This window comes from Chenopodium quinoa, unplaced genomic scaffold, assembly GCF_001683475.1.
Source record: "Chenopodium quinoa cultivar QQ74 unplaced genomic scaffold, ASM168347v1, whole genome shotgun sequence".
NCBI classification, from domain to species: domain Eukaryota; kingdom Viridiplantae; phylum Streptophyta; class Magnoliopsida; order Caryophyllales; family Amaranthaceae; genus Chenopodium; species Chenopodium quinoa.
The window spans coordinates 3,179,544-3,194,875 of NW_018745177.1; the positions used below are offsets into that span (position 1 = coordinate 3,179,544).

At 36.6% G+C, this 15,332-nt stretch overlaps 3 protein-coding genes across 4 annotated transcripts; all 3 read right to left on the reverse strand.

Moving 5' to 3' along the window:
- Positions 1-497: 497 nt before the first annotated feature.
- LOC110710779 lies at positions 498-4,654 on the reverse strand. 2 transcript variants are annotated; one of them, XR_002509211.1, is made up of 6 exons: positions 4,384-4,654; positions 1,463-1,915; positions 1,110-1,379; positions 887-1,030; positions 706-795; positions 498-601 (listed from the first exon to the last, which is right to left on the reverse strand). XR_002509211.1 is itself a non-coding variant. In XM_021889120.1 (6 exons), exons 1-6 carry the CDS (start codon positions 4,633-4,635, stop codon positions 594-596), a joined length of 1,158 nt encoding a protein of 385 aa, XP_021744812.1. In that variant the 5' UTR covers positions 4,636-4,654; the 3' UTR covers positions 562-593. The 2 variants fall into 2 exon arrangements, 1 of the variants encoding a protein (XP_021744812.1); XM_021889120.1 differs by having other exon boundaries at positions 562-601; positions 765-795.
- Positions 4,655-6,437: 1,783 nt separating this feature from the next.
- On the reverse strand, positions 6,438-7,496 carry LOC110710688. The gene is made up of 4 exons (XM_021889020.1): positions 7,429-7,496; positions 6,925-7,228; positions 6,601-6,837; positions 6,438-6,512 (listed from the first exon to the last, which is right to left on the reverse strand). Exons 1-4 carry the CDS (start codon positions 7,494-7,496, stop codon positions 6,438-6,440), a joined length of 684 nt encoding a protein of 227 aa, XP_021744712.1.
- Positions 7,497-9,029: 1,533 nt separating this feature from the next.
- On the reverse strand, positions 9,030-11,950 carry LOC110710689. The gene is made up of 5 exons (XM_021889021.1): positions 10,537-11,950; positions 10,305-10,453; positions 10,019-10,209; positions 9,723-9,966; positions 9,030-9,566 (listed from the first exon to the last, which is right to left on the reverse strand). Exons 1-5 carry the CDS (start codon positions 11,948-11,950, stop codon positions 9,030-9,032), a joined length of 2,535 nt encoding a protein of 844 aa, XP_021744713.1.
- Positions 11,951-15,332: the final 3,382 nt, after the last annotated feature.

Genomic DNA, 15,332 nt, shown 5'->3' on the forward strand with positions numbered 1-15,332 from the left:
TCCATTTGTATGAATTTCAATTTTTGCCTATGTGATTTCAATTCACTCCTTGTGAGATTCGCCCGATATACTTTATAAGCCCTACAAAAATAATATATATTCTAAGACTTAGAACAAAATAATCTACAACACCACATACAAAAATGATATAGAAACTAGGGCATAATTTCAAGGTTGTGGCTCACGTCATCATAATTTCGGCAATTTTCAATTGTCGTGGTTTTTCTTTAGGTAGCTTCATAGAGTCAAACTCATAAGCTAAAGCTAATTGTAGATCGACCGCCACAAGAACCCAATGACCACTACATTATTTAAGAGGAAAACACAAGTTAGAGTATTGGAAAATTGGTGAAAAACATATCATCTATATGATTAAGTTTAGTGGCAGTATAAAAAACATATTTCGAACCTTGCGACATATAGAGCCACGATGAATTTGCAACGTTTACTCGTCTTTCTTACTTCATGCAAAAATGTATTCTTCACATATGTATAAGTTTCAAGGTAATCATTCTCAATTGAAGATTCAGAAATGAGTTGAGGACAAAAGAACGTGATCTCAGTCCTGTTGAAAAGGTCGATGAAGTTGTCTACTAAATACCTACATGATAAAGACATAGAAAACAAAAAATTCAGCATTATAGCAATAAGAATATTACTATAGTGAATATAAGAACCAAAGTAAAGGAAGATTAAGTAACCTACATGATATAAACATGAATCAATGAAACATTAGCCCACGATCCTCTTAGAAATTCACGTACATCGGTAGCGGTTACCCAAATCTGTTTGTCGCTATCAAAATTAAACATTGAGGCCTTTATAAGTACCAATGTTGTATCATACTTTGCATCATCAGAATTCATTAACCAATACAACAACTCACATCCCTTGCCAAAAGTATCGACAGTTTTATCTTCAAGTGGTAGGAATTTTGTTTGATGGTAGATTGCCTTGATTTCACACCACAACTATCGTCCCCTTCTTTGCTTTGGCGAGATCTATGCTTCTTTTTGGGCGATGGTGAAACCTTTACAAATAGGTGAATATTAGTCTAGATAAAATATACAAAAATGATGGGATTTAATGTTAATAGTAGGAGAATATACCTCTTCTTCAAAAAAAACCATGTTTATAGGCCATAGTACAAAGGAAGACTTGGCTTTTCCCAACTTAGTCACACCATCGGGAGACGGTACCGGTATATCGAGGAGGGCACGATCGGGATAAGGGTTGTCCACACTAACCCTGTAATGATCAGGTAACATCTTCAAGTTGTGAGTAACTTCACCGGTAACAGGGTATACCGTTCCATCTGCCACAACCACTAAATTTTGATTGTACTCATCTTTCAATGCTAGGCGACATTTAGTGGCTACCTACATGTTACAAAAAACTCGATCAATATTATACATGTTAACCATGTAAAGTCATATCTTTAGTATTAGTTAAAGATATATACCTCTATTACACGAGGGCTTTGTGTTGCCTCCATGTTCGTCATCACTTGCATTCCTTGAAATGCCTCCACGTCACCGGTTATCTGTGGTAGTAAATTGGCGAGATAAGCTTTCACCTCCATTGCCACCCGTTGTTCCAACCTCTCTTCGATCCTCTCTTCAATCCTCTCTTGAAGCTTCTCTTCAACCTTTTCTTCTAGCCTCGCCTCAAATTCTTGAGTTACGGTAGCTTTCATTGATTCTAAGTCTTCTAATGAGCATCCACCTTGGCCGGATGATTTACCCTTTTTGCATCCCTTCCCAAATACTTGTGTGTGTCTAACTCCAACCTCATACCTTCCTAGTGCTTTTACATGCCCGCGGTGATCCTTTTTTCCTAAAGCCTTGTCGAGGGCATCCATACCAATACCATCACTTGAATTGTTTCCTTCATCATTCTTTTGCAAGTTTTCCAACTATTTAAAAAAAAACATATATAAGATATGGCAGAACAAGAACCTGAATTGAAAAAAAATGATATGCATAAATAGACTTGTAGCCTACAACATATATAGCATAGAAGTGAACAGAACTGATCAGAACTGAAATTTCAGAACTGATCGGAACTGAAATTTCAGAACTAATTCTGATCAATTTGATCAGGACTGAAATTTCAGAACTTATCGGAACTGAAATTTCAGAACTGATCGGAAGTGATCGGAACTGAAATTTCAGAACTGATCAAAACTGATAAGAACTGAAATTTCAGAACTGATCGGAAGTGATCGGAACTGAAATTTCAGAACTGATCAGAACTGAAATTTCACAACTGATCGGAACTGAAATTTCAGAACTGATCAGAACTGTAATTTCAGAACTGATCGGAACTGAAATTTCAGAACTGATCAAAACTGATCAGAACTGAAATTCCAGAACTGATCGAAATTGAAATTTCAGAAGAGCTTATGACATGATTGCTGGACTTGATTATTTGCACAAAGACAGGTACTTACCACTACTACGACATGGTGAGCCACATATTCAGATTAGGGACAGAGGGGAACATAGGGAAAACAGAGAATATAGTAGAAGTAAGTAAACAAATAAGGAGAAACAAAGAAGAAGAGTGCAAACAAGAGCCAGGACAGAAAGTAGGGGGTAGAAATTATTATATAATAATCTCAATGTACAACGCCAATATGAGTGTATAATACAGTCAAGTACAAGCGCAATCTGTATAATATGAAAACATAAACAAAATTGTGCACATGGAAATGGAAATCAATTACACTGTGGGCCTGTTTAAAAATGCAATAGCTTGTATAGTAAAGTGCTTATAAAGGACCTTCTTACAACTTTTAGTTTGTAGCCTATCTCTGTTTATCATTAAGGCAACTTTGCGCTCAATCTTCTACTGCCAATAGCCCAGATGATAATTCATGCAAGTAAAGAAATTTAGATAATCTGTACCCCCATTATGTGTCAACAATTGGAAAATTGGTTGATAAGTAAGGCCTTCATCAACTAATTGAGATGGTGAAGGGATCACAACGGTCACAACAACAACTAAGCAAGAAACAACAATCAAGGCTATCTTAATTGCATAAATTACTTAACCATGCATAAAGAAAAAGGCAAGGACACATTCTCTTAGCTATCTTAATTATTTAATATCATCAGGAGTTCAGCACAGCACTTCTGATGAAAAGCAAAATTTAAAACAGAGGTAAGCATCTAAATAACAGAACTAGCTCGCTCATTACCCTTACAGCCTTACCATAACAGAACTAGCTAGCTATCAGCATACCAGCAGGCCCATATAGACCTCCCTAAACTAGCAAACTGCAATATCCTTTCCATGGCAATTTCAGGCACATTGGTCATCCATCAATAGCGAGTATGGTCTATTAACACATTAAAATCTTGTGAAGAATAATCCAAACTAGCACATAAAAATCTAGAACAACAAATATCATCAAACAAAACAACAGGAGCCAACTAGACCAGCACCATAATATACCCCAAGTTTGAAGTGTCATGTTTAAACCCTTAATGTGGCTAAGCTGATTAATTAATTTAAGAAATATAACATAAGCAGATAATGAACAATTTGTGCAGGAATTCAAGTGAATCATTTACTTACACCTATTTAAGTACGACTGCATTGTGATAAAGAAGGAATCATACATGGTAGTTTTTTGTTATTTCAATGTATAAGATTGCAAGTTTCTGTTCTTCCTACTTTTTCTTTCTCTCAGAATTCCTACAAGAGCTTTGCAACAACAGATGCGTTGGCATCAATGTCTACTATGAGAATCCACAAGTCAGAAGTTCAGCATCACCCATTCACCCTTCCAGCTAAATGACATACTAAGTATTAGCACCATCACAAATCCACAGGTCCTTGCCTTTTTCTTTATGCAGGGTTAAAAACAACTAAGCAAGCAACAACTAATCAGAACTGAAATTTCAGAACTGATCAAAACTGTTCAGAAGTGACCATAACTGAAATTTCAGAACTGATCAGAACTGATCGGAACTGATCAGAACTGAAATTTCAGAACCGATCGGAACTGATCAGAACTGAAATTTTAGAAATGATCGGAACTGAAATTTCAGAACTGATCAGAACTGAACAAAACTGATCAGAACTACAATTTCAGAACTGATCGAAACTGATCAGAACTGTAATTTCAGAACTGATCGGAATGGATCAGAACTGATCGGAACTGATTAGAACTGATCAAAAAAGGCCTCAGTTTTAGCAAATCCCATTAAACAACGCAAGAAGCAGGAAATTAGCAATAAACAGAAAAGGCCTCCCATTAAACAACGCAGGAAATGAGCAATAAACAGAAAAGGCCTGATCAGAACTGATCAGCTCAAAAGTATAAACAACTGAGAAAAAAAAAAACTATACTTGGTTACTTAGAACAACACTTACAATAGCATTGGCTATTTGCTGGGTTTCGGCATTCTTCGGGTCTATAGCCCACGATCCATCTGCATTACGATTTTGACGGGCCAAAATCCAATAAAGAGACCGATTTTTAAGCTTTTCACTCATTACACAGCTTGTCGTGGACTCTGTGGTGCTTGAGGTTGAAGATTCTGCTGGAATTCTATTGGTCTTACTCCAATCAACTCGAGCCCTCTCATAACTCTTGGAGCCTAGATTGTGGTTGTAGACACCCATATGTGTCTCCCCAAAACCAAACCCGGTGATGAGTACCTTTCACGTCGAATCATAATCGAATGAAGTGAAAGTGTGGAAAGTTTAGTGTTGCGGATAGTTTTAATTTCTTTTCTCTTCTCTCTGTTTATGAAAACCTATTTTAAGAAAATAGCCAATCCAGTTTGGTTGGTCCATGATATGGTTCCAATAATAGTGTAGTTGGATAGGGCTTGAAAAGAGCTTTCCAACGATATAATATAAGCCCAATTCCGATAAATATTGAGGAAGTTACGGCCAAATTACTGAACTGGGCCCGGTTTGAGCCTTATATGCGGCCCAATGATCTAGAAGAGGGCCTAATATAGATTTATCATTCCTAATGCAATTAGGAATGTTTTTAGTCTTCTAGATTCTTCTAGAAGGTTCTTTTCATTCCTAATTCAATTAGCATTGATAAATTGACTTTTGTTGACTTTTTTAGAGTTTTAATCAGAACAAAAGAATATTTTTGAGGAAAATACGATTTTATCCTCCTGTACGGCAATTTCTATCTGATTTTAGAAAACGCATCAATAGTTAAGTTAGCACCAAACGCCAGCATTAGCGCCTGACGCTAAGCTTGGCGCCGGGCGCTAGCATTAGCGCCTGGCGCTAATGTCAACGTCTGGCGCCAACCTCATTTTACGCGTCAGAACTCTGTTTTGATTTTTTTATCTTTTTGGCTGATTTTCTCTATAAATAGTCTTCTAAAAACTTCGTTTTCATTCACCAACTCTCATCAAGATTTTCTTGATTACTCTCTCTCTTTTTTCTAAACTAGCCTTTTCTCAAATACAAAATTCCGCATTCACAAGACTTAGATCGATACACCTAGCCATATTCGAAGTTGCCTTCGCCCTAGATGTGAAAGGTTTAATTTCTGAGGGTTTGGTCCCAAATCTCTCTTTCAATTATTTAATTTAATTGTTTTAATTATTATTTTCCTTGAAGTTACTAACGCGTGTATTTTGTTATTAGAAAGAGGTACGAGGCATCCAAGTAAGTGCTTTAATTGATTTATTGATATTATTATGTAGAAATCATGCTTAGATTGTTATTATGATTCCTAGTATCATGTCTAGGGTAACTTTAATATCAAGTATGATTAAAAGTATGATGCATTTTATGTTCTTCCAAATATTTATGATTGTTAGTATCATGTTAGGGTTAAAGTTTTGATCTTTATTGTTTAGTGACACGCTAGGGTTTGTTATTAATCTTGTTAGTATCATGCCTAGGATCTTACTATTATTATGATTTAACATTATTATGATTATTATTATGTTGCTTGATATTTATTTTTATTGCTTGATCACACCTTTTATGCATGTTTAAAGGGAATTTGTACTTGTAATCACGCTTAATAAGATAATTGATAATCTTTTTTAGGGTTAATTTGATTATAATTAAAGTTATCGCCAATAATAGATTTATTTGTGCATTAATATTCAACCAACATAGATAAACACGTTTAGGGTAAACCTATTGATTGCATGTTAGTCAGAAAGCGCACATGAATACGATCAGAATAAAGTAGAGGCCTATTATTAGGGCAGGTTCAATCTCTTTTAGGTTGGATTTGTACCTTCATCCCCGAACCCTATTTGGTTCAAGGCCTATTGGAGTTGACGATCTCATGGATCGTTAAGGGGTGTAACCTTCACCTCGTGAACGGTTTACAAGTTCCTAAAAAAAACTTGTTGGCGACTCTTTTGCTCTATCTTCTTTTCTTTTGGACGCCACCGTACTTAAGTGTATGATCACAGTGGAGTTCAAGCTAGGGATTAGCGCTTGAAATCTTCCCTATAGTGGCGATGCTTATTATTCTTTGCATTTTCCTTGCCTTTTTCACTCAGAGCCTATTACAAAATGAAAAGCTATTGTAAGTAGTATTGTAGTTGAAATAAAGTATATATGTGAAAAATACTTTCATAATATCTTACACACCTTAAATTCATCTGTATTGCAATATGTCTCAAACTCTTTCCATTGCTCTTCTGTGATGTAACCTTCATAAAGCTCCCAGGGCTTAATGTTTGCAATTGGTGGGTCAGGCGGAGGTGCAGTTTCCTTAGTAATGAATCGTGAAACTAACCAAGACTTGTGCTTCCTAAATCTAGCACCAAAAGCTTCGTGGAACTTCTTCTCTTTACTACCCTTGGGATCATCAATGTGGAACTTCCGCTACAAAATTAGAGAATGTTAATATTCATAATTAATTATAAGTATCATTAAATTTAGAGCAATAAACCATATTTATATCGTAATTACCTTACTCTCCTCCCACAAGTTTTGCTTTTGAACTTTATCATACTTCGGATATCCCTTCACATTAACGTTAACTCTTTGAGCACAATTACCAATTTGCTTCCCATAAGCAGATTCCCACTTTCCAATAGGCATGTCAAACTCATCAAATTCGAGGAACATGGGTGTAGTTGTTTGGATTGCTCTAGACGGGCCTCGTCCCTTTTTTGTAGAAGATTTTACTTGGGAAGTGGAGGCATCCATGTCAACAGATTGTTCCTGTCCATCATGATCATCTATGTTTTCTTCCATTGTTATTTGCATACACCTACACAAAGAATGAAATTAATAAGAATTAGAATCAAAATCATAACAATAAAATCATATTAATGTAAATACTATACAATAAAGAAATTCATGATTTAGATATATACCAATTTAATAAATTCAGTATTTATTGCAAAAAAATACTATTGTTAAAGGAATACAATAACACAAACCTTGGTTGTAGTTATGGGAACCACTAACCCTTCCTCACGATCATACTCTACATCATCAACAATATCTTCCCCTTCTTGTAGAGGTTGCACTCCCATTGTTATAGGCGGGATGTCATCAAATTAGTCATACTCTTCTTCATCCACGACATCTTCCACACCCACAATTCACTAGTAGAAAATAAGTGATGGGAGGCGGTTCAAACCCCTTAATGGGAAGCGGTTCTGAACCGCATGTCCTTAGGGGGCTTGCCAATTGGTCTTTAAAATGGCAAGCGGTTCAGAACCGCTTGCCAATTGTAGTGAAAGGGCAGCGGTTTTAGCGTCAAACCACTGCCCATTAGGGGTATTAAAAATAAAATTAAAAAAAATTTGGGTTTTTTTCAATTAAATTGATACATAATCAATCCAAATGTAAAAACATTAATATTTTTATTAATTAATTGTTATAATATTATTTAATTTACACCACCAGCCACCACCCACAACAATAGCCATCAAACACCACCAGCCACCAGCCACCACCCACAACAACAACAGCCACCAACAACCAGCCACCACCCCACACCACCAACAACAAAAAAAATTAAAATTTGTGATTTCCAACCACCAAACACCACCAGCCACCACCCACAACAACAACCAACACCAAACAACAGCCACCACAACAGTAGTAGAAAATACGACCTGACCCCCACCCAAACCCAAACCACAACCCCCACCCACCATGACCCTAACCCAAACCACAACCCCCACCCACCACGACCCTAACCCAAACCACAACAGCCACCACGACCCAAACCCAAACCACAACCCCCCACCCACCACGACCCTAACCCAAACCACACCTCCCACCCACCACGACCCTAACCCAAACCACAATCCCCGCCCACCACAACCACACCCCCACCCAAACAACGACAAGAAAACGCCGATTTGGACAAAAAAAAAATTCGACCCACCTTAAAAAACATACCATCTAACCACAACGACTAGAAAAAGCCGATTTGGGCTTGAAATTATGGTTTTAAAGGTCGAATTCGACCATAAAAAATCTAGATCTAGGGTTTTCATGGTCGAATTTGACCTAAAAAACATGAACACCAACACATGCACAAATTTGCTCGATCTTGTTCGAAATTTGCTCGATTTTACTTGGGGTTTTGTTTGATTTTGCTCGAAATTACCTGGTTTTGGTTCGAATATAAGGAGATGAGAAAGAACAAAGAGAAAGTGAAAGAGAAGAAAGGGACGAATTAGGGAAGAGAAGAGGAGAAAGAGGAAAAACGGGAGTAAAAATGAAGGAGGAGAGAGATGGAACTCGACGGAAATGAAAAAGGAGAGAGAGAGCTGAGTAAAGAAAGAGGAGAGAGAGAAATAAAAGAAGGGGAAGGTGAATTGCGCGCATTTAGGGTTTTTTTTTTAAATGGCAAGCGGTTTGGGGTTGAACCGCTTGCCAATATATCTAATGGCAAGCGGTTCAACCCCAAACCGCTTGTCATTATATATATTGGCAAGCGGTTCAACCCCAAACCGCTTGCCATTTAAACTTACAGGGTTTTTTAAAAAAAAGGTTAATGGCAAGCGGATTTTAAAAACCGCTTGCCATTTGGGGCTTCCCATCACTTATTTTCAACTAGTGATTTTTCTCTTTCCTTCAACTACAACACGCCATTGCGGATCTATATTATCCTTGATGTAGAATACTTGTTTCGATTGTGAAGCTAATACAAAAGGCTCTTCACCATCAATGTATCGACTAGAGTCAACCAAGGTGAATCCAAATAACTCATCGGTTTTCATACCACGACGGTTATCAGCCCATGTGCAACGAAATAAAGGAATTGTGAAATCAACATAATCCAACTCCCAGATTTCTTGAATGACATCGTAATATGCCTGTGTAGCTTCAACTGGCCTTGTATCCCTAGAACTTGAGTATTCAGTAGAAGATGCAACCACGAAAACACCACTATTTTGTTGCACACTTTTTTCATCTTGACGACAAGTGGCAAAAGTAAATCCATTGATATCGTAACCCTCATAAGTATAAACAAGTGGTTGTGGACCTCGTGAAAGCCACTTGATCGTTTCAGAAACATTCTCATCTCTACTCAATCCAAGCTTCACTTGGCCTTCAAACCACTCAACAAAGTGGCGATTATGTTCCTACATCAACGCAAAGGAGCTGATCCTGGGATTGTGAATTTTCAACTCATGAAGATGTTTTTCAATATATGGATGAACTGCAGATAGGTTTTGTAGCACAAATCGGTGGGCTTTCTTATATCGATCAAGTGGAGGTTTAACCAATTTCCGACCTACTGTACCCTTTCCTTGAAGTCTTCCCTCGTGACAAGAAGTCGGAATCCCAATTTCTTTAGCCTTAGCTAAAAACACTGAACAATAGTTCCCAGCTTCCTCTGCTATGAACCCTTTAACGATGCTCCCTTCAGGATTTTCCCTGTTCTTTGCCTTATCTACCAAAGTACCCATTTGCCTCTCATAAGGGTACATCCAACGCATAAATACAGGACCACACTCCTTTATCTCACGAGGCAAATGGGTACTTTGGCATAACAAGGTGAGTCATTATGTCAAAAAAGGAAGGAGGAAAATACATCTCGAATTTGCATAATGTTTCAACAATATCATATTCCATATCTTCGAGTGTTTTTGGATCTATCACCTTACTACAAATTGCATTGAAAAACAAGCAAAGCTTCACAATAGCATGCCTAACATGTTTTGGCAAAAGGCCTCGGAGTGCAATTGGCATGAACACTTGCATCATCACATGACAATCATGGGACTTCATACCAACAACTTTCTTATCAGTAGTAGAAACAAAACGCCTTATGTTCGACGAATACCCTATCGGCACCTTGATTCCTTTCTAACACTCACAAAGATCCTTTTTTCTTCTCTAGACAATGTATAACACGCATGGGGAAAAAATGCTTTTTTCGTCACTTCATTATCCTCACGCCATAACTTAGGTCGAATTTTGGCTTCCTTCATGTCTCTACGCACATTATCACCATCCTTTGTCTTCCCTTTGATATTTAACAAAGTCCCAATAAGTGCCTCACAAACATTTTTTTCAATGTGCATAACATCAAGACAATCTTGAACCGACAAGTGCTCCAATAAGGCAGATCCCACAACTTAGACACTTTTTTCCACAACACACCCTTCTTTGGTTTTTCTCTGTGCATCTTACCGAAGATTGTCTTAACATTTTTAATTTTCTCATACACTTCAATTCCTGTCAATGGCTCACGACTCACTCCCTTCTCAACATGCCCGTTGAATTGTTGTCTCATCTTCCTGTATGGGTGATTTCGACGAAGTGATCGTCTGGTATGCATGTACACATTCTTCCCCCAATGCGTCAAACGTGTAATTTGCATGTCATCCTCACAAATAGGGCATGGTTTTTCTCCTCTGACTTTGTACCCTGACAAATTTCCATATGCGGGAAAGTCATTTATGGTACAAAACACCATGGCTCTTAATCTAAAATTTGTACCCGAAAGAGCATCAAATGTCACAACACCTTCATCCCACAACAGTTTCAAATCGTCAATAAGGGGCTCCAAATAAACATCTATCTCATGGCCAGGTTGTTTAGGACCTGGGATTAGAAGTGATAACATGATGTACTTGCGCTTCATGCACAACCAAGGAGGTAGGTTGTATATTGACAAAAGAACAGGCCATGTACTATGTTGACTACTAAGAGTGCTAAATGGATTCATCCCATCCGTAATTAATGCCAGTCTTATGTTCCTTGGCTCCTTCCCGAATTCTGGAAATGTCTTGTCAATGTCTTTCCATTGCAACGAATCAGCTGGGTGTCTGATCAACCTATCCTTCTTCCTCTCATTTTCATGCCATACCAACTTCTTTTCTTCATCCTTAATTGAGAACAGGCGCTTCAACCTTGGTATTATAGGAAGATACCACACTACCTTAGCTGGTGGCCACTTCAAGGGATCCTTATTTAAGCCCTCTCGCTTGTATCGTGACACACCACACTTTGGGCAAGCGTCCAATTTTGCATTCTCCTTTCGATATAGCACACAATCATTAGGACATGCATGGATCTTGGTGTACTCTAAACCCAATGGACACATCAACTTCTTCTCATAGGAAGTCGACTTAGGAATGTCATTTCCTTCTGGAAACATATCAGAGAGGGTTTCCAACAACAAAGTGAAACTAGTTTTGGTCCACCCGCTCTTCGCTTTCAAGTTATATAAAGTTAAAATCCCAGAAAGCTTGGAATACTTAGAACAACCGGGATACAACGGTGTCTCAGCTGCTTTCGACACATTCTCATATATATGAGAATCTTCATTAACATGATCGCCTAACCCGTCTATCATCTCTTCTATCCTGTCTTCCTCCATGTCATCATTAAAACCCACTTCATTATCATCAAAACCATTCGGCTCTCTCTCATCAGCTTCATTGCCGTTAATAGAAGAAGAATTATCCGTGGGAGGAAATTTTTCACCATGCCAATACCAAATACTGTAGTCCGGCATAAACCCAAGAATAATCAAATGGTCCTCTATTTTCTTAATGTCTTCCCACCTCTTCACATTGTTACAATCACGACAAGGGCAGAAAATAGGTCTTGCTTTGGTTAGCCTTTGTTCAACGAGAGTATTCTATTGGTGTTGCACTGCGATTCTACAGAATTCGTTGACCCCGGCTAAGTATTCTGGTGTGGTTCGAGAACCATTATACATCCAACGACGGTCCACTTCTAAAAATGTATGATTAAAACCCAAGAAACAAATTATATTCAACATCACATATCAACACATTCCAAATGCATGATTCCAAAGGTCCTTATCGCTCCAACCTAACCCATCCTTGGAAGTGTATTCTCACTAGCAAATGGTTGACCATTTTTCGGCCCTAAGGAAATTTCGACAGCATTTCCCTATGGTTCTCAAAGTACACGATGCAATTAATTTCTTAATTACATATGTACCCCGAGAACACATTAGGGAATGCTAACACAAAATTACCTTTACTTCCGAAAAACAAATAACCATTTACATCCTAAGTGAGAATACAATTCCAAGAACAGTCCCAAACGGGGACTATTCAAGATTTACTCCTAATGAGTAAATCTTGAACGGGTATCTAGGCATATGAAGATGTAATGCATAATAAATATTAACACATTCAAGATCAATCATGTCAAATAAAAGTAACCAAACACATAAACATGAGTTATTTACCTAAAAGTGAAAATTTATAATTTGATGCAAATAAATTATGCACATACAATAAAATAGACCAACCAATAAAACTATACACTAAAAGTATCCATATAAAGTACAACATACTTCAAAATTTCCAAATGCGAGATAAATATTCACCTCTACCTCTAATTCTTAGGAATTCGTCACATAAATAACATTTCTTATCCTCTTACATAGTAACACTAATTCTTCATTTAACACACCCAATTAACACACTCATTCTTCATCATCACTTGGATTCAAAATTTCTACGCTTTAATACACAATCAATCTTAGTTTAATTTCAATTCTCTTAGCTAAACAAATCATCGTTAAAAGTTTAACACAAAACAATTTCAATCAACAAAATACACTACACCACATCAAAAATGCTGAAAATTAAGACTAAAGTCAGACCTTGCCTTGCTGATAAAGGCGCCGGAGCTTGTCTTGACTTCACTAAACTGGCTATCCAAGACTCATTACTACTACCACACGGTAGCTGCAGACAATACTCTGGTTATTTCAGTGTTTTCAGCATCACTTTCCCCAATTATAGCAAAAACAATGAATTGAAAACTAAAACTTCATGTTCAAAAAGAACAGAAATAATAAAAAAAATTAATTAAAAAATTCAACTGAAAAAAATCAAAAAATGATTGAACTGAAAAAAAATTCAACTGTTCTTCACCTCACTACCAAAAAAATTATATGAAAACCTTAACAGATTTAATTTTTCTAAAAATTAAGGTTAGGAAAAAAAATAAAACTTATTACTTTGAGTAAAGTAAACTTATTACCTTGAGTTCTTCACATGGCCGCCGGAAAAAACCGCAAGATACCACCACCCACCAGAGTTGCGAGGGGGAAACGAGGAACTTGCGAGGGAGAAAGGGTTCAGGATAACCCCTACTGCAATGAAAGATTAGAACTTTAGAGAAAAATTGTGGGAGATTTTGTTAGTAGGATTATCCAACATATTTAAATTTGAGAAAAACTGTGAATTGATATTGCTATAATGATTTGAAGGCCAGAAATAGTAAGCTACAAGATTCTAGCTACTAATGCTTTCAAATTTATGAATTGATTATACTACTTTAAAGAACATTAAAAAAAAAAATCCAACTACAAACATTCCTCAAACCAACCAGAAAATTTAGTCTCAACCAAAGAATGAATCTGAACATACAATTCTAACCAAAAAATTTAGTGGTTATTAGAATGCTGCGTGATCAGATGAAAGACTTCAGTGCTGTCCATTTAGTCATTGATGATATTTTACTTTTTAGTAGTAAGTTTGATTATGTTAGCTGGGAATTTGTGAAAAGGGGGAGGGGGTAATGGAGTTGCTCACACTTTAGCACATTATTTGGCAGGTTGGTCTTCGTGTTTAGGATGATGTTATCCCTTCTTGTATTGTATTGTAAGATATCAATGACCATATATTTGGTACAATAATATCAAGTATTTAAACAAGTCCGAATCAACGTCTCAGGTATAATAAGAAGGTTGCCTATTGTAGGGAATAATTTCAAGCCTTTAATCCCACTAGCTTGAACCCCACTGTGATCATACACTAAAGTACGGTGACGTCCAAAAGGGAAGAAGATAGAGCAAAAGAGTCGCCAACAAGTTTTTTTAGGAACTTGTAAACCGTTCACGAGGTGAAGGTTACACCCCTTAACGATCCAAGAGATCATCAACTCCATAAGGTCATGAACCAAATAAGGGTTCGGGGATGAAGGTACAAATACAACCTAAAAGAGATTGAACCTGCCCTAATAATAGGCCTCTACTTTATTCTGATCGTATTCATGTGCGCTTTCTGATTAACATGCAATCAATAGGATTAACCCTAAACCTGTTTATCTATGTTGGTTGAATATAATGCACAAATAAATCTATTATTGGCGATCACTTGAATTATAATCAAATTAACCCTAAACAAGATTATTAATTATCTTATTAAGCATGATTACAAGTACAAATTCTCTTTAACATGCATAAAAGGTGTGATCAAGCAATAATTATAAATAAGCATCAAGCAACATAATAAATAATCATTATCATGACAATAAAATTATAATCATAACAATAATAATATTCATGATCATGTTCATATTAATATTAAAGCATAATAAAAATAGCAAGATCCTAGGCATGATACTAACAAGATTAATAACAAACCCTAGCATGTCACTAAGCAATAAAAATCAAATCTTTAGCCCTAACATGATACTAACAATCATAAATATTAGGAAGAACATAGGAAGCATCGCAGGAATCATATTTAATATTAAAGTTACCCTAGACATGATACTAGGAATATCATAATAACAATGTAAACATGATTTCTACATCATAACATCAATTAATCAATTAAAGTACTTACTTTGATGCCCCGTACCTCTTTCTAATAACAAAATACACACGTTAGTAACTTTAAGGAAAATAATAAACAAACAATTAAATTAAATAATTGAAATAGAGATTTGGGACCAAACCCTCAGAAATTAAACCTTTCACGTCTAGGGCGAAGGCAACTTCGAATATGGCTAGGTGTTTCTAGATCTTGTGAATGCGGAATTTTGTATGAAAAAACAAAGGTTTAGAAAGAAAGAATGTTGAAGAGAGATGAATGATTTAGAGAATGTTAAAGAATTAATTATTA

Bases quoted from the DNA above. Each gene is read 5' to 3' on its own strand.
- LOC110710779 (XM_021889120.1), bottom strand. From the start codon at position 4,635: ATGGGTGTCTACAACCACAATCTAGGCTCCAAGAGTTATGAGAGGGCT. The intron at 1,916-4,383 runs GTAAGTGTTGTT...TTTTTTAAATAG, and splicing joins AGCAAATAGCCAATGCTATT to TTGGAAAACTTGCAAAAGAA. The intron at 1,380-1,462 runs GTATATATCTTT...TGTAACATGTAG, and splicing joins AAAGCCCTCGTGTAATAGAG to GTAGCCACTAAATGTCGCCT.
- LOC110710688 (XM_021889020.1), bottom strand. From the start codon at position 7,496: ATGGGAGTGCAACCTCTACAAGAAGGGGAAGATATTGTTGATGATGTA. The intron at 6,838-6,924 runs GTAATTACGATA...CTAATTTTGTAG, and splicing joins ACTTGTGGGAGGAGAGTAAG to CGGAAGTTCCACATTGATGA. The intron at 6,513-6,600 runs GTGTGTAAGATA...ATTTTGTAATAG, and splicing joins GCAATACAGATGAATTTAAG to GCTCTGAGTGAAAAAGGCAA.
- LOC110710689 (XM_021889021.1), bottom strand. From the start codon at position 11,950: ATGCCGGACTACAGTATTTGGTATTGGCATGGTGAAAAATTTCCTCCC. The intron at 10,454-10,536 runs GTCGGTTCAAGA...TAAATATCAAAG, and splicing joins TCTGCCTTATTGGAGCACTT to GGAAGACAAAGGATGGTGAT. The intron at 9,967-10,018 runs GTATTTTCCTCC...GTTATGCCAAAG, and splicing joins ACATTATGCAAATTCGAGAT to TACCCATTTGCCTCGTGAGA.